We start from the raw sequence: 16,274 nt of genomic DNA, 5'->3' as shown, positions 1-16,274 counted from the left end.
ATGAATCTTAACTTAGATGTATAGTTTTTATGAAAGTAGGATCTTTCAAAACTAAGATAATCTTTATAAAGTTTTCTGTGGAAAGGAATAGAGAAAATGTTTATATATATATTGAGATTTTTTTCTTCTCTCAAAGTTCCTAAATGAACCAAACTATGAGACTGTGATTGCTATTCAGATTGGAATAATGGAGCAAACCATTGCTGTTTTAGATAAGGTAAGCCTCATAGATATTGACCATTATAATGCCAACAGGTGCGATCATTTATACAAGGTAATGATGTTCCAAATCATGAACTCAACCAGAACCTAACAAAGTTGAGATCCTTTATTAATATTCAGGATGTAATCAGAGGTCCCTGAATAGTGTTTGTAACCATAACAAGTCTGGTAGGCTGGAGCACTTCTTTGAATATTAGGATTAACCTGTTGGGAGGCATCTGAGTGTACATGAATTTCCTGTTTCACATTAGGTTATAATTTGTATAATCAAAATGTTGATAGTCTTTCCTTGGCATTGTAAAGGCTTTATATTTTTTATAACTGCTTAACAAATGCTCATATTTGATTGTGTAGTATATGTAAAGTGAAAACAAAGCAATCTCAAGGCCATGTGTTTTAATCTTCTCCCATGTTTAAGAATATACAAGATTTTTTTCTGAAATGTGGTATTATCATACCATTCCATCTTTCAACAAATAATTTAGGTACCTACTATGTGCAGGCATTATGCTAGGCACTAGGGATATGGTAATAAGATGGTTTCTTAATGATGATAATAAATTTAAGTTTTAAGAATAATGTCTTTATAAAATATATTTTTTCAAAATTATTTTTGTGGGTTGTCACGGGAACAAAAATTTCAGACCCACAAAAAGAATGTGGAAAACTGCAAAAAACTACTTAAAAAACTGGAAAAGATCAGCAATCAAAAAGATGTAGCAAATTACACTCTAAGCTGCAACTTACGAGAAGAGTTGGTGGCTGTCTCAGAGAGAAAAGACATCTGTAACGCCATGGGTAAGCTTTTTTTTTTCTTTACTCAACTGTAGGTTCTTTAAATGTAATCAGTGTTCCTGAAATCTGTACAATTGTTATAAAGCAACCAGCATATCTTCCCCATGTTTCTTTTATTCTGAATGCTATTTCTATATTGAAAAGTTTAGAAAATAATCCAACTAATTCCCTTATTCTTCATTTTGGGGATAGGGTCTATATTGACTTGTGAAAAAATTGCCAAAGAACGATATGAGAACATGATGCAACAACAGAAGTTAAGAAATACTTCAAAAGAACAAGCCAAACAGATTTCAATCCTGGAGGCTGAAGTGGAACGATTAAAGATGAAAACGTTTCCTGCTCTTGTCCCACTGTGAAAACACTGGCGGGAAACACAAAGCCAAATCAATCCTTTAAAAAACAATTTGATTAAAATGATATTTTGTTTTTTCATAGAAATTTAAGTAGAACTTCTTCTCAGTTGCATATTTTAATAGCAAACTATTTCATTTTAGCTTTAATCATTATAACAATGTTTGTCCTGAATAAATAAGTATATAAAATATCATGAATTATTATTTTCAAGAATGAACAAGACTAACTCAGAAAGTATTCAAGATCTATTTTATTTCATCTTAATTTGATCAAAAATTATTTTCACAGTAATAGTACAGACAGTCTTAAAGACAAAAAGAAATTATTCTTCACCTCGAGGGACATTTCCAACTTCATAAATTACCTGAAGTTATGAGACAATGGATGATTTTTATACTTTTCTATATTTCCTAAGTTTTCTTCAATAAACATTTATTCTATTGTATAATCAGGAAAAAATTACCAGAACATTTAAGAATATTCCTTGTTCTAGCAATGAGAATATGGTAAACTCTTTACTCTTGCTAAGCCCTAAATCATTTATAAATTATGACATATTTTCTTCTACACAAACATAACATAATCCTCTACATGTCATATTCATTGTAACAGAATTCAATTTTGTGTCCTACCCAGGAAGGTTTAGCAAACAAGAAAAAAAATGTTTTCTGATTTCCATGAAAAGTTTATTGCTGTATTCATGCAGATGAGGATTAAATCATGAGATTCACCAGTCAGAAAACTGCTTTGCCCTTCAATAGCCTGTGGATAGAGTGCTGCATTCCAAGGTGACACCATTGGGATCACTGACCACAATCTTCAAGTGATGTCAATGTCTCATTGCTCTGCAATTTGTGAATTAATTGTCAAGTTTAATCTGCAACATCATGTTCAAGGTACATGGATATAGGTAAAGCAAGAGAACTACTATAAAACCTTCTACTTAGAAAAAATCTTTAGGAGATTTAAAATCTATTTAGAAATTGCCGGGATAATACCATTACTGATTGTCCATACCAGTGTATGGATGGGAATAGTAAGAGAAGTAATAGGACCAACATTTTTTATGCTTTCCCTTTATAGTACTAGAATGACTCCCGCAGTGCTCAGTTTCTCTGATTCAGCAGGGAAGTGCCTATTGGTAACAGTTCCTACATCTAAGGTCCTTCAAAATTATCTGACAAGGGGATTGTGGGGGGCTGGGAGGATGGATCCAAGGGTAGACAACAGTGTGAAGAGTACAGATACTTTGTACATTAGATAGGATTGCCAGAATTTCTCTGTCCTGTCGGATGTAGTCAACCACCAATATGGGGCTTTCCCTAGTGATATGAATTCCATGTCACCCAAATTAGCTGCCTGGAGGCTCCTTTTGCTAGTAGTCTGTGCCATAAAATTCACTGGTTCATGCTCTGTAGATTCCCAGGTCTTAGCAAATCAAACAGCCTGTGTGACTTTTACCTCTTAGTAGCCACCCTGGGTGACTCTGGCAATGCTCTTTGCTCGAATGTCACAGCTTCGAGGTATGTATAGAGTGGAGGTTAGCAGGAACCCTTGTCCCTAGACTATACTCTAATAGCAGCACTTCTCAACAGGAGGTATCCTCTGGTTTGAGGGTTGGCTGTGGTAGGGCACATGGATCATGCACCCTAACCTACTTTTGATACTGTCCATGGTACTGATTGCTCTCACCTGCTGAACTAACAGCAAGTATATTCATATTATATACCCCTTTAAAATATTATCTGTATTATTTCAAAGTAATATAATTAACTGCATCAAACATAGCATATCTTCAAGCATAGGGCTTAAGAGTAAGGCTCTGAAGCTGGGGTGCCTGGTTCCATCTTGACTGAAAGTCTAGTTTTTAAATAACTACTTTAAGTTTCCTTATCTTGGAAATTGTGATGTTGATAATTGTAATACTTAAATGAGTTAACATACTTTTGAAACACAAAGCAAATGCTAAGTGGTAGCTTCCATTTTTAAGAATAAAAACTTTGTCCTATGGTTTTTGATGCGACATCCCTTATTTTATTGCACTTTGCTTTAGTGTGCTTTAGACAGTTTTTCACAGAGCGAAGGTCTGTGGCAACACTGCTTCAAGCAAGTCTATAGGCACCATGTTTCCAACAGCATTTGCTCAGTTCACGTCTCTGTATCACATTTTGGTAATTCTCACATTTCAAACTTTTTCATTATAATATACTTGTTATGGTATGTGATCAGTGATCTTTGATGATACTATTGTAATTATCTGGGGGTGCCACAAACCGTGCCCATATAAGATGAACTTGATGGATAAACATTGTGTGTGTTCTAAGTGCTCCACCCTTTGTCGTCCCTCTCCTTGGGCCTCCCTATTCCCTGAGACACAACGTTGAAAGTAGACCAACTTATAATCCTAAGTGGCCTCTAAGTGTTAAGTGAAGTCACAAAATTCTCACTTTAAGTCAAAAACTAGAAATAATTTAGTAAGCAAGACATGTCAAAAGCTGAGATAGGCCCCAAACTAGGCCTCTTGGACTAAAATTAGCTAAGTTGCACCGAGAAATCGAAAACTTCACATGACTCCCCTTATTGCAGTGTTCTGAAAGTGAACTCTTTGCAATATCTCTGAGGTATACCTGTAAATGTATCCTATTAAATGGAGGTAAAACTCAACAGAAATTATTTAAGGGACCACCTCATGGGCATCCCTATGCCCCACTCTCCCATAAGCCTGATCCATATTCCATGACCTTACCTCCTGTTACTGGAGTACCCACTATGCATTGGATCTCTCAGCACCCATTCCTGTGACCCCCTCCTGCTCTCACCAACTGTCCCAGAACCAGACTCCCAGTGATACTATAGTTCCCCCCAAGTAATTATGTAACAGTGACTCCAGGGGTTGTGTTAAGTCAGCAGTGGGCAGCTGCAGCCAAATACCAGCACCTTCAGCAGCTAAACCACTTCCCCTGCCACATTTAGGCCCTCTGGCTGAGCAGTAGTTGATGGAGGCTGGTAGGCACAAAATAGCAGTCTCACAGGGGAGCCCGCATAGGAATCCCAGGCCCAGGGGAGGCCCATGTGAGGCCAGTCCTCTTGGGTTCACAGAAGCCAATCACAATGGCAATGTCCAAAAGGCAGGCATTTGTGTGTGGCAACGGCGGCGGGTGATGGGGTATGAAAGTGGCAGTTTATTGTCCTGGCCACTAACAATTAGAATGGATGCCAAGAGTAGAGTCTTTGGGTTTCCTGCTATGCCAAATATTTTTATTTATTTATTTTTCAAGAGAGAAAGGAAAGGAGGGAAACATTGATTATCTGAAACATCAATCAGTTGCCTCTTCCACGCCCCCAACCAAGGACCTGGCCCACAATCCAGGCATGTGCTTTGACTAGGAATCAAACCAGCAACCTTTCAGTTTGCTGGCCTGCACTCATCCCACTAAGCCATACCAGCCAGGGCTGCTATACCAAATATTAAGCTTGTTAGATCATGGGGAGGGAAGTGGGCTGAAAGCGGGGTACACTTGGAAGAGGGGGCCTATGAGTACGGAAGTACTTTTGTGTTTTTTTAAAGAAAAACTAAGTAAAGCTGTTTTCGCCCTTAAAAGGATCTAAAAGCAGAAATCTGGAAAGCCCTCAGGAAGGATTTCTGGAAGTACACCAGCTCTTCTGCTTCCAAGTTTACATACAACGGTTTCAGCCACAAAAAGAAATGGGCTTTCTCTTCCTGAGCACAATTCCAAATTCTCAGAGACTGGGCCAGCTTGGGTCACACTTCTGTATATGGCCAGGACAGGTAACATTGGACAACAGGGCAGCCAGAAACACAATTGTATGAAGGTGGGTTTCTGGCTCAGAAGTAACTGTGAACAAAGTGAACACTCTAAGCCTAATATATTTCGTAAGACCTCGTAAGCCATGATGTCTTGAAGAAGGAAAAGAGAATACGTGGTTTTCTAAGAGAAAGACAGTCATTTCACCAAATGAGATGAGGAATACAAGAAACAAATCTGAAGAGACAGGAAGAATATAATTTTGGACTTATGAGTAACCCGAGAGACCATCCAGATGGAAATATGTGGTAAATGGATGGAAACAAAGTTCATAAACTTAGGAGAAAGGCAGGCATTTTTAGACCAATTTAGGTTTAGACATTCACCTGATTGGCTATTTTTTAACATTTAATAAAAAAAAACTACTTTTACCATAATAAACAAAATAATGTATTACAACTGACTTCCAGAACTGAATTATGTTTTAAAACATGAGTAAAATTTTTTCACGTTTCTTTAAATGTCAAATTTTCTTTGGCAAATTTATCCAAAATACTAAGTTTTCATTTTAGAATTTATATTTTATCTAACAGAGTGCCCTAAATTGATGTTCACCAAATACCTTTCTTTAAGCCCTAATGGTTCATATCTTCTCTTTAAAATGTATAAGTATTTTTTAAGATGTAAGTGTCAAAGATATTCTGGAGAAGAAATTATGAATTAAACACCTACAAATTCTTCTTCATTTCTGTTATAGTGTAGCAATTTATCATCCAATCCATAGTGGTCTATCAACTGAGTAAGGCTGAGTTTCTTGTTCTCCTCAGACATAGCTGACTGCAACTCATAAAGCAACAGTTGGCTACAGCGTCTCCATTTCTTTATTAACAGCTGTAACTGAGACAGGTCATTCTGCAACAGAAAAAACATAAATGTATGTTAATAACTAGACAGGCATCCCATTTTAACTTAATGAAAGTTGTTAAATCAGTCAAGAGTAGGTTTAAAGGGTACCAACACATTTGGGCACGAATGAACCTTCCACCCAGGAAAAAGGATAGGTGGTTTCTATGATGACACCGAAATTGAATTTTACGGCTATTTTGTTTAGTATGAGCGCTGGGCCTTCCTTACCCTCAGGAAAAAAATAAAATCATTAAGTAGGGCAATGTAGAGAAGCAACAATATAGATTTATACAAATCTACTTTTTCTATTACAGCTATACTTTTAAAAATGAGAATATTCAAATTAAAATATTTTTCAGCATTCACTATCTTATAAAACTTGCATAGTTATAATTTTAAAAATCCTAAAATTTCAAGACAGCGAGTAAGATGTACTATTACATCATTTATTCCACATTGCTAGGAAGGAGTAATGGCATATACATGAACAAGCCAGGGAAATAAAGGTTATCTTCTTCAGAGTGCCTAAGTTCTTTTTAAAGCAATCTATCTGGGTTGAAATATAAAACCTAATCTATATTTGTTGTCCTTTCAAATAAAATGCCTGGACATATTAATAATTTGGATTTTTAGATCACTACTAAAAATACTTTTTATTATACTCTGTAGCCGAGTTTAACTTTTTTAATCATCCACTGTCAGCTGTCACTTCTGTTTTCATTATACCTGCATCTAACATTTGATACTTCTAATACTGCTCCAACGACATATTAAACAAGAGCTGGGACTTTTAAAAAGTTGAATCTGATATTTGAGGCTTATCTACTCCACTCTAAATCTGACATATTTGAGTTAAAAGTTGTTGGAAGCCAGGTTTCTAGACACTGTGTTATTGCTTATTTTGCTAAAAATAATTTTCTTTTTCAATGATTTTCCTTTTATCTAAAAATAAAAAATAAATTTAACAATTTAAAAATAATTATGCAGTAATTCTGAAATTATTCTCACCTTTGATCTATACATTTTAACTAGTTTTAGCCTCCGAAGAAGGTCTTCTTTTTCCCGAATCTGCCTCACCAATTTTGCCTTTTCTTCATTTAATCCTTTTTTGGAAAGATTCTCATCAAAATCATTTTGCAGACCACTGCAAGATTCAGTATCAAGTGACTTAGATTCACATGCATTGATATTCTTAAAGGTATTTTTCAAATATGAACTTTCTTCAAATTCACTGTCTATGTGTTTAAAATTATCTTGAAATTCCAAACAGCTTTCTTCTGTTGAAGATGGCTTCTCTGAAAAGGTCTGATCATTTTCCTCATTCTCTACTTTAAGACGTTTTACCACACTGTAACAGGAATTAAATGAAGATCTAGTTTTCCTTAACCGTTCTCTAAGTGTTGCACTCATAGGCTGTAAAAGGCATAAACATTAATAATGTTAATCAAGAGAAACATTCTTGATGCAAATAAACCTACTGGAAATAAAGATACACACCACTAGATGGCTTTCTGTCTCCATATATCTTCAGTAACCATCACAAAATGTCTTAAATTCCTAGAAGCTCCATTAGTTTTATTTGATTTTAGCAACATCAGCACTCTTGTACAGCAGTGTTGAGACACTTATCCCAGTAATCACAAACATTTGTTCAGCAACTTAGCACATGCCTGACGCTGCTCTAGGTGCTTCAGAGTTACAAATTTTGGGAAAGACCTAGATCCTGCCACCAAAGACCTTCATGACACTGCAGATTCAAACTTCTTCCATTTGCAATGTTATAAATACCTGATGTGAAACTAAATTAATACAAAATGAAATTTTGGGGGTGGGGAAAAGTCAAATACATCATCATAGGAGAAAGATCTAAAATTACTTAATACATTTATTAATACTACACATCAACAATCTTCAGTAGATTTAAAACCACCACTGCTACAATAGCCAGAAACACAGAATTGGTCCATTGAAAGAACTAAGATTTTCCTACTTGTTTTCTTGAACTACTTGTGTGGGGAGATGGTACACTGGCACAGCCTTGTGGAGTGCCAGGTAGAATCACAGCTGGGCCTGAAGGACTTTCCATCTTGAATATGAAGTCTTGGTTTACCTCTATAAAACAAAATATAATCACAAAATGGAAATCGAATTCACCCACACCTCTATATATCCCTCAGCTTTTATCAAAGAATTGTTTTATTGCAGACAACATCAACAAGTAAGCCAGCATCTTCCTCTTTCATTTAGCTGTGATTCATTCTTGCCTTTTGCTGTCGTTTCCCATTTACCCTCCTAAATAAGGCTGTGGCGGTCCACATGGTTAACTACTAGTTTTTCCATGGCAGAGTAGCGGGCCTCTCAAAGAAAGACCCTCCATTTGTTTTCATCAAGATACCTTCAAAACCTGCCGGAGGGGGGTCGAGGAGAAGAAAAACGTTGGATAGTTAAGAACGCTTTCATTTCGTTTCGCCAGCTTCATAATGAAAGGAAATATAAGTGAAATCTTGACGCGTAGGACATGAGTTTTCGCACTACCCTAAACCGTGAAGGCTGGGTGATTAGAACCAATGACCCTCCAGGCCTGAGGGACAAGGAGCACAACTGCAGATGAAGTTATAGCCTGTCCGTATCGTTCTCTTTTAAGTAGCGAGAAAACCCTGAAAAGCAGAGTCGACTCAAGTTTGTTTCCTGAAACAAAGGCATCAACTTTCCCGGGTGGGGGGTGGGGGGTGGGGGGAGAAGCCCTCCCTCCCCTCCTACCCCTGCAGAAAACCGCACTAGCCCTGGAGCCGCCAGGCCGGGGTGCAGTTCCCTGACCACGGAAAGGGAGCGCTATTCAACTGCACCGCAGACCCCGAGGCAATTCAGCTCCCACACTTTCAGTCGCCAGCCCGTACGCTACCTCCCTCCGCCATCCCCAGAGCGCAGAAAACCCGCCCCGCCGCTCCCGTTCCGGCGGCAGAGCTGCGGGAGAGACGGAAGAAGCTCGCGATTGGCCGGATTGACTGACGGATTGACTGACGCGGGGAGCGCCGCTTCTCTCAGCGCCCCAAAGCGGCGGGACTGCGCGCGCGCGCACGCGGCCTCGCGCCTTTGCGAGCGAGCGCGGGCGGGGAGGGGCAACGTAGGAGACGGTAGAGACTTGTGATTGGTCAGGTTGAGTGACGCGCGCGTCTCTGGGGCGCCGGGCGCTCTAGGGCGCCGGGCGCTCTAGAGCCCCGGGGCTCTGCGCGCGCAGCCGCGAGCTTTGGCAGGCGTCCTCGCGGTCTGGCTCATCTTCTCTGAGATTGATTCCGAGGGAGCGCGCTTTTCTTTACGGCTTCCCCTCCCTCCTCTTTCCTTGCAAAACCTTTCTCCCAGCTTCTTTGTTTTTGTGTTGATGAAGTGTGTCTGAGAATGCCCCTCCCATTCTCTTGGCTCCCATTTTTCTCACCTCTTCTCTGGTCATAGCCAAGGACTTTTCCTCAGAATTGACAGCACCAGGAGTGCTGTGTGCAAGAAGGGCCGTGTGTTAAAGTTACAGCTTGTAAACTCTCCAAAGGCGGAGGCCACAGGAGAGCAGCGCTAGGTTAAACGGCCTGTTGAGAATGCGACTCGTTAGCCATCTCCCGAAGAGCCCCGGCGAACGCAGTCGAGCTCATTTCTAGCCTTGGCTGCCGCAGTGGCGGCGGCCCGGCCACAGGTGTTCTACCGTGTTTACCTCAAAGTTTAGATTTCCCCAGCTTGGCTTCAAGTCTGAGGGAAAATGTAGCCCAGAGGGATTTGCCGTGGTGCTGCACAGGAAGCGGGACAATCCCTAAAGAAGATTACGTCGTTCCCGAATGCAGACGTCGGAAGCAGGCACGGCCCTTGCTGAATACGGGGCAGCGACATCCTTAGCCTAAACTGTCCCCTCGGTTTCCCGACATCCTGTTGCTGAGCAAAAACGTTAGCTAAACTGGGTGGGGCAGTGCGTTTAGGGAAAGACGGTGTGAGTCATTCCCGAGTCACGAGGAAGGGGGGAATGTGAGGGGTCCCGCGTTTTCAGCGCTAGTGAATGGCCCTTTTAAACTTTGACACACCCTCTTTATTAAAATCTTTATGATCTTGACTTAGAAGTAGCCGAGACTCAGGAGGGTTTAACTCTGCCCTAGGCAGTCGGATATAACTTTAAATCCAGATTCCGAAGCCCTGGCCTGTGTGTAGCTCGGTTGGCTGGATCTTGGTTGTCCCGTGCAGGGTTGCGGCTGCGATTCCCGTTCTCCCTCCCTCTCTCTCCCTCTCTCTCCCTCTCTCTCTTTTTCATGAAAAATGACCTTGGGTGAGGATAAAATAAAATAAAATAATAAAATAAATAAAATAAAATAAATATACGCCGTGACGAAAGACTTAAATGTGGGAGTCAGATGGTGTAGGTTCAAATCCCGACACCATTACTTTACGCGCTTGGTAATGTACTGTCTCTGTGCCTTGGTTTTGTGGTGGGTAAAATGGGATTGTAATATCGACCTCCTAGGTATTGGAAGACTAAATGAGAATTCATTACAGGCAATGCGAACAGTGCTAGGTATCTAGAAAGCACTGAATAGTTGTTATTTTATATAGCAACTATATTCACCATTCCCCAATTGATTTAAAGAAATGTGTCATAATTCTTCCATCCCTTCACTTACCTTTCCAAAAAAGGCCACAGGTTTTTGTTTTTTTTTTTAAACGGGGCTGTGGTCTGTGAGATCTCTCACAATTTAAGCCGTAAATAGCAGAAAACTTGGAACCCCACCCCCAATAATTAAAATGTATTCTACTCTAAGTTTTTCAAGAATTATATAAATTAACCTCAAGGAATTTACAAAGTGAAAGAGAGAACTCATGATTTTGTGATTCGGGTGTTATTCACCTAAGCCACAGGTCTCAGTCTGTACTTTTATTTCTCCCTTTACTCATCCATTGGCATCGGTTACTTACACTGGAAAAAAAAAAAAAAAAGCGGAATGATTTGTCCTGAAACTAGAAGTACAATGCAGACTCAGCATATTCTTTATACTTTGGGGCATAAGGTTGGGTTGTTTTTATGATCCCTAAAATCAGCTGCTCCAAAATCCTTTTATCATTACAACCTAAGCTTAGAGCTGTTTTTACTGGCTGCGTGAAGGAAAACATCTTGCCTTGCAAATGTTCTGACTTGCTTATTATTGAACTGGTATATTAAAATGGAATTGTTTTGGCCAAACTTTTAAAGAGCTTCAGAATAAGTGCTCAGAAAAACCTGTTTTTCAGAAATGTGCATTTGTTGACCTACATCTCTGACTTACGTGTGTTGTTAGAATTGAATGAGCTCCCCATATGTATTTGTATTTTATTGTACTTACTCCCATCACATACCAAAATGGAGACATAAAATGCACTCTCAATTTAGTGTAAGGGATCTGGGATATAGCCCCTATAGTTTTACTGTACCTTTATAGATAAAGTCTAGCAAATGTTTTCATGTCTGTAGGACCCTGAAATCTATTGACCTTTAGGGAGTTTGATGTTTCCTATTACATTTTCAGGCAGGGAAAAATACTACCCCAGAGAGCCAGAAGGCAAAGACTCCTTACACCATGGAAAACAATTTGAGCAGCGGAATTCAATGATAATAGTAATTAATACCAACCTAAGGCAGCCTTTCTCATTTAAATTTCCTCAGTACCCAAGGCTACTGTTAGTCACTTTGTTATTCATCAGGGAGTGGTAAAAAGTGTCTTCTGTTCTTCTCTGTGATTGTTGTTGGTGGGATGATTACATAGACCTAAAACATCTTTATGAGGTTTTCTATTCTGTTTTAATAGCAAGAAGAGAATAGTGAATAGTGTCTCTCTCTCCCCCACCCTTTCTGTTTCTCTAGGCAAACACACACACACACTTTTAAGCCAGAATTTAAAATTTTATTTCAGTATGTAAATTTAAAAAATGTTTTGTGTTATCTTTAGTGTTATTTTTAAAATCTTAATAGTAATCTTAGGATGAATTAAAGTCCATCCCATTGACTTTTCTCTGTTGACAAAAAAAAAATGTCATGTAGACATAGCTAGCATGCATAGGTATTTTTTAAACAATTAAAAACATAAATATACATTTTTAAAACCAGGTTTAAACCCACTTAGGTGAGGAATTATGCAGAATACACATGCTAGAGCTGGCTTATAATGCCCATTATGACAAGTTAAACAAACTAAAAATAATAGAGATTTTATAACACAAGAAAATCTACTAAATTCTCTTAATTGACTTTTGATCTTTATTATGACATTTGCATATAATTTGAAAATTGCCCTCAAAAATTCTCCTCTAGATTTCTCTTGCCATGAATTCAAGTATCATCTTATTAGACCTATCCATAGCAAAGAAGAGTGTTTTATTTAGTACTCTATCATGTCATAAATTTCCCTTTGAGAACATTTGACAAACTATTTCTATTTCTTTTTTCTATTACCTAAAGACCTCATAGGAACTTTTATAATGTATAATGATTCACTTGTAGAAACTGTTGAAGATTTTCTTATCAAAGTCTCATGGGTAAACTTTAATATTCTTTAGCCAAGTTAAGAAAGAAAAGATGAAAGAGGCTTTGACTTAGCTATAGGCATGTCTGAAAGGTTGCTTCACTGTAGGATGTCTACTGAGAGCATGGAAATATGGGGATGGTCAATTGTATTATTATGTAAAAAAAATCAAAACCTGTCCACCACCAGGCAACTAGAAAATTTATCTGATAAATAATATATTTTTTAAGATTTTATTTATGTATTTCTAGAGAGGGAAGGAAGAGAAATAGAGAGAGAGAGAGAAACATCAATGTGCGGTTGCTGGTGGTCATGGCCTGCAACCCAGGCATGTACCCTGACTGGGAACCGAACCTGCGACACTTTGGTTCGCAGCCCACGCTCAATCCAATGAGCTGGTAAATAATATTGAGGGTAACACTGAACTAGAACCTAAAGAGCTCCTTTCACCTGAAGTTCCTTTCCTTTTATTCTCTCAGATATGGCATTTTGTCAAGTCCATTAAAGACCAGAGAAGCAGTGTCTATGACTCACTGCTATTACTGGGGTGTGTTCTCTTGGAGAAGAATGGAGTGATTCAAGTTAGATTAATAACGGTGAGGAAGGGGGTAGGGTGTATGTGGGTGGGAGGGTCGTGGCAGAGGAGTTAGACTGTGGAAAAGTAATGTTAATAAAAGTATTGCTCAGGGCCATGTCTCTCAGATCCTTTATTAACTCAGAAATGTCACCACTGCATTTGTTTGGAGGAAAAAAAAAAAGGCATTAGAAGTCAGCTAATTTTTAAGCAACAGAACATGTCTTTTAATCATTTTTAACTACCTGGAGTTTGAGGGATAACTCTCAAGATAATTTCATAGTATTGAAATCTGTTTGAAGTGCCAGCAAAGAAGTCAACTCAGTTTTCTACCCTGGCCTCTCATTTTTGTTCCAGTCTTGAGAGTATAAAAGGTTTCTTCCCAGTGATGTTTTTTAGATGTGGAGCAAGAGGATCAATGGTACCAGGAAAAGAAGGAATTAGGAGACCATTCCACCATGTTCTATGACCCTTTTGATCTTTTTGCTTCTGCTTTTCCACCGCTTAGCAAACTTTGATGATAAGTATAGTAGTAGAGAAAATCTGTGAATTAGCCAGACCCAGGAATTTTCTGATCCAATTCAGGATCCAGGAGTTAGACTGAAATTTAATCCCTTCCTACCACTCCCAAAGGTAACATAAAGTGTCTTTGATGTTCATCATGGATCTTTATGAGCAGTACCAAACCCTCTGAATGCAGGGCCCCTGACCAGCAGGTCTGGTACACCAGGGAGTGAGGCATCAAAGGTGGGGGAGATGGCATGAGCAAAGGCATCTCTTCCTTGATCCTCTCCCTTCCACCTTCAAAGTTGCACCTAGTGCCTGTGTCCCCCATGTCATCTTTAAATCACACAGTTCATCAGTGACCTCAACATACCCAGAGATCTATCTTTATAGCTACCAAAAAAAATTGTGTGAAGTTTAATAATGCTGGTGACCCTCAATTGGCAAACGATATTACTATTTTTATAGTGAAAATATATCTTTCCCACAGATAAGATCTTGGAAAAGAAGCATAGAATACAGCTACATTCACCCTGACATGGTCCTCCAAGAGTTTACCCAGCTATTTAGCCTGTCTTAATCTTAACGCAAGATTAAGACAGATAATAGTTTTCCTTCAACTGTGTATACCTTCAAGTGAGACTCTTCCCAACCCTCCCACCTCCCCAAATTTCCCTTGTGTGCCACTCAGGTTATTATTATAGTAGCTATCACTTGATATAAGTGGCCCTGAGTCAAATTATCTTTTTCTTATTTTTCTCATTTTTTTAATCGTGAAGCTACTTGTTTTCCAATACTTCATAATACATAGGAATGATGTCTTAGTCTATCTCCAATGAACTGTTTACTCTCTTCCTTACACTCTGTTATAACTTGTGAATCCATGCCTTTCTATGAATGTTGGATATTGAAAATTCAAAGATCTACTGTGAGTGAAATTCATACCAAATGCAGGGATAGTACCCACCAGTAAAGATGGTCTCAGACTTTTTAAAGTCTGTCATTTGGCAGATACCATCCCATGATACCAAAGTACAAAGGCTTGGGTTTTGGAGGGCAGGTAACTAATCACGACTAAATTTGTTAAGCAAATTCTTTTGAAACTATAGATTATCAGCTGCCCATAGGTGTAAAATAAAGAATAAGAAATAACAAGCATTACTACAGGTAATTATCTTAGCTGAAATGCTTTCCTAGCCTAACTCCAAGCCACTGAAATAAGGTATTTTGAACCTGCACATACAAGTTTAAGATTTTTGTGAAGCTCCCAAATCTTTGATATAACAATAATTAGCATAAAGCTTGTGCAATCAAGCTGCTCTGAAAGGAACAAGTTTGAGTCTTTGGCAAGATGTTCCTCTTTTTAAAAAAGCAGTTTTGTCAGTATATATTATTTTCCCTCAGAGCTGTTTTCTTCCAGTTTGGAAAGTATTTAAAGCTGACTTTCATTCCAATAATTGTCCAGAGAGATAGTGACTTATTTTCAGTCACTAGGTACCAGGATGACTCAATCAACCACTTTTAGCCACCAATACACTCCGTCTGACACGGAAGCTTTCCATTTTTATAGTCTAAAAGAATCAGACTTACTGCTCCCTTCAACCTAGATAGAATTCTTCTGTGCTCAGAATGGGAGTAAGTTCTCAAAATAAACTCTAGGAAGGAAATTTATTCAGAAAAATAAATTCATGGATATCAAACAGTAGATGCAGTGAGTCAGTACCCAAAAGGACTTGATTTTAAGGAGTGAAAATAGCATGTTATCACAAATTTGAAAGACCACAGATAAGAATTATGTGGACTAATGAGAGTACTTAGGATGCTGAAATTGAACATTTGAATACTAATTAGTAGCTCTCAAGGCAAGCTTTATAAACCCATCGCCTTCCAATCAATAACTGCTTAAGCTAAGACTACAGAAAGCTTTCCTGGACCACTACATTCATAACAGAAGTTGTCCTCAAGAGTTCAGAATTCAATGTGAAGAATTTAGTAGGAGGAGAGGAAAGGAAAGGGAAAGGGAGGGAGGGTACAAAAGGGAGAGGAAAAGGGAGGGAAGGAGGGAAACGTCTTTACTACATTATTTCTTGTCCTTAACCAGATCAAAATTCTTGTGTTTAAAACGCTATTTGTTATAAAAGATTACTGATTACTAGGCTTGTTTACTTCATACTATAAATTATTCTATAGATTTAACCTAGGTTTTAAATTCCAAATAGTAGATCAAACACCTCAAAACCTGGGCATATTTAATTGGGGCCATATTCTGTGAGCTGAGAAAGATACTTTTTATTATCAAGGACTTTTGATAAAATTGAATAAAAAGAATTATGGAAGTGCAAGATTTTATAATTAATAAATATGTTAACATGCATTATAGATATGCATGTACTTTCATAGGACTGATGGCATAATAGGTTAAACCAGATTATATCTCGTAAATTACATAAACCACGTTTTGCAGTAGGTGAAATTTTAAATGAGTAAGGCTGTAAGCCACAGACCTTACTTACTTGCATCTTCTTTAGCATACTGAAATTTTTCTTTGTTGATTTTTGTTGCTGGATGCAGTGAATTGGGATGAAATGGGCTGTGGTCACAAACTGTGAAGGTGAGATTGCTTAA

General features: G+C 38.4%; 2 protein-coding genes across 4 annotated transcripts in view; one reads left to right on the top strand and one right to left on the bottom strand.

The window, feature by feature from the left end:
• The window catches only part of CFAP43 (cilia and flagella associated protein 43), an 81,062-nt gene extending 79,686 nt beyond the window's left edge, over positions 1-1,376 (top strand). The window contains exons 36-38 of the mRNA XM_045854402.1: positions 137-217; positions 867-1,020; positions 1,210-1,376. Of these exons, the coding sequence (XP_045710358.1) occupies positions 137-217; positions 867-1,020; positions 1,210-1,376 (402 nt within the window). The remainder of the gene's footprint in view (positions 1-136; positions 218-866; positions 1,021-1,209) is intronic.
• A 4,003-nt stretch (positions 1,377-5,379) lies between these two features.
• SFR1 (SWI5 dependent homologous recombination repair protein 1) lies at positions 5,380-9,087 on the bottom strand. Of its 3 annotated transcripts, none has more exons than XM_045854701.1 (5): positions 8,950-9,067; positions 8,443-8,451; positions 8,038-8,159; positions 7,056-7,460; positions 5,380-6,053 (listed from the first exon to the last, which is right to left on the bottom strand). In XM_045854701.1, the coding sequence occupies exons 1-5, from the start codon at positions 8,960-8,962 to the stop codon at positions 5,862-5,864; spliced, it is 741 nt and encodes a 246-aa protein (XP_045710657.1). In that variant the 5' UTR covers positions 8,963-9,067; the 3' UTR covers positions 5,380-5,861. The 3 variants fall into 3 exon arrangements, with proteins under 3 accessions (XP_045710657.1, XP_045710660.1, XP_045710659.1); XM_045854704.1 differs by having other exon boundaries at positions 8,443-8,704; positions 8,950-9,058; XM_045854703.1 differs by lacking the exon at positions 8,443-8,451 and having other exon boundaries at positions 8,950-9,087.
• Between the last annotated feature and the right edge of the window lie 7,187 nt (positions 9,088-16,274).

Source organism: Phyllostomus hastatus, unplaced genomic scaffold, assembly GCF_019186645.2.
Source record: "Phyllostomus hastatus isolate PE091 unplaced genomic scaffold, TTU_PhHast_1.1 phas_scaffold_1066, whole genome shotgun sequence".
NCBI classification, from domain to species: domain Eukaryota; kingdom Metazoa; phylum Chordata; class Mammalia; order Chiroptera; family Phyllostomidae; genus Phyllostomus; species Phyllostomus hastatus.
The sequence above is the reverse complement of the archived record's forward strand: the minus strand, read 5'-3'. Positions and strand labels throughout refer to the sequence as shown.

Bases quoted from the DNA above. Each gene is read 5' to 3' on its own strand.
- SFR1 (XM_045854701.1), bottom strand. The intron at 7,461-8,037 runs GTAGGAAAATCT...TGCCTTTTACAG, and splicing joins CAAGTAGTTCAAGAAAACAA to CCTATGAGTGCAACACTTAG. The intron at 6,054-7,055 runs GTGAGAATAATT...TTTCTGTTGCAG, and splicing joins TTAAAATGTATAGATCAAAG to AATGACCTGTCTCAGTTACA.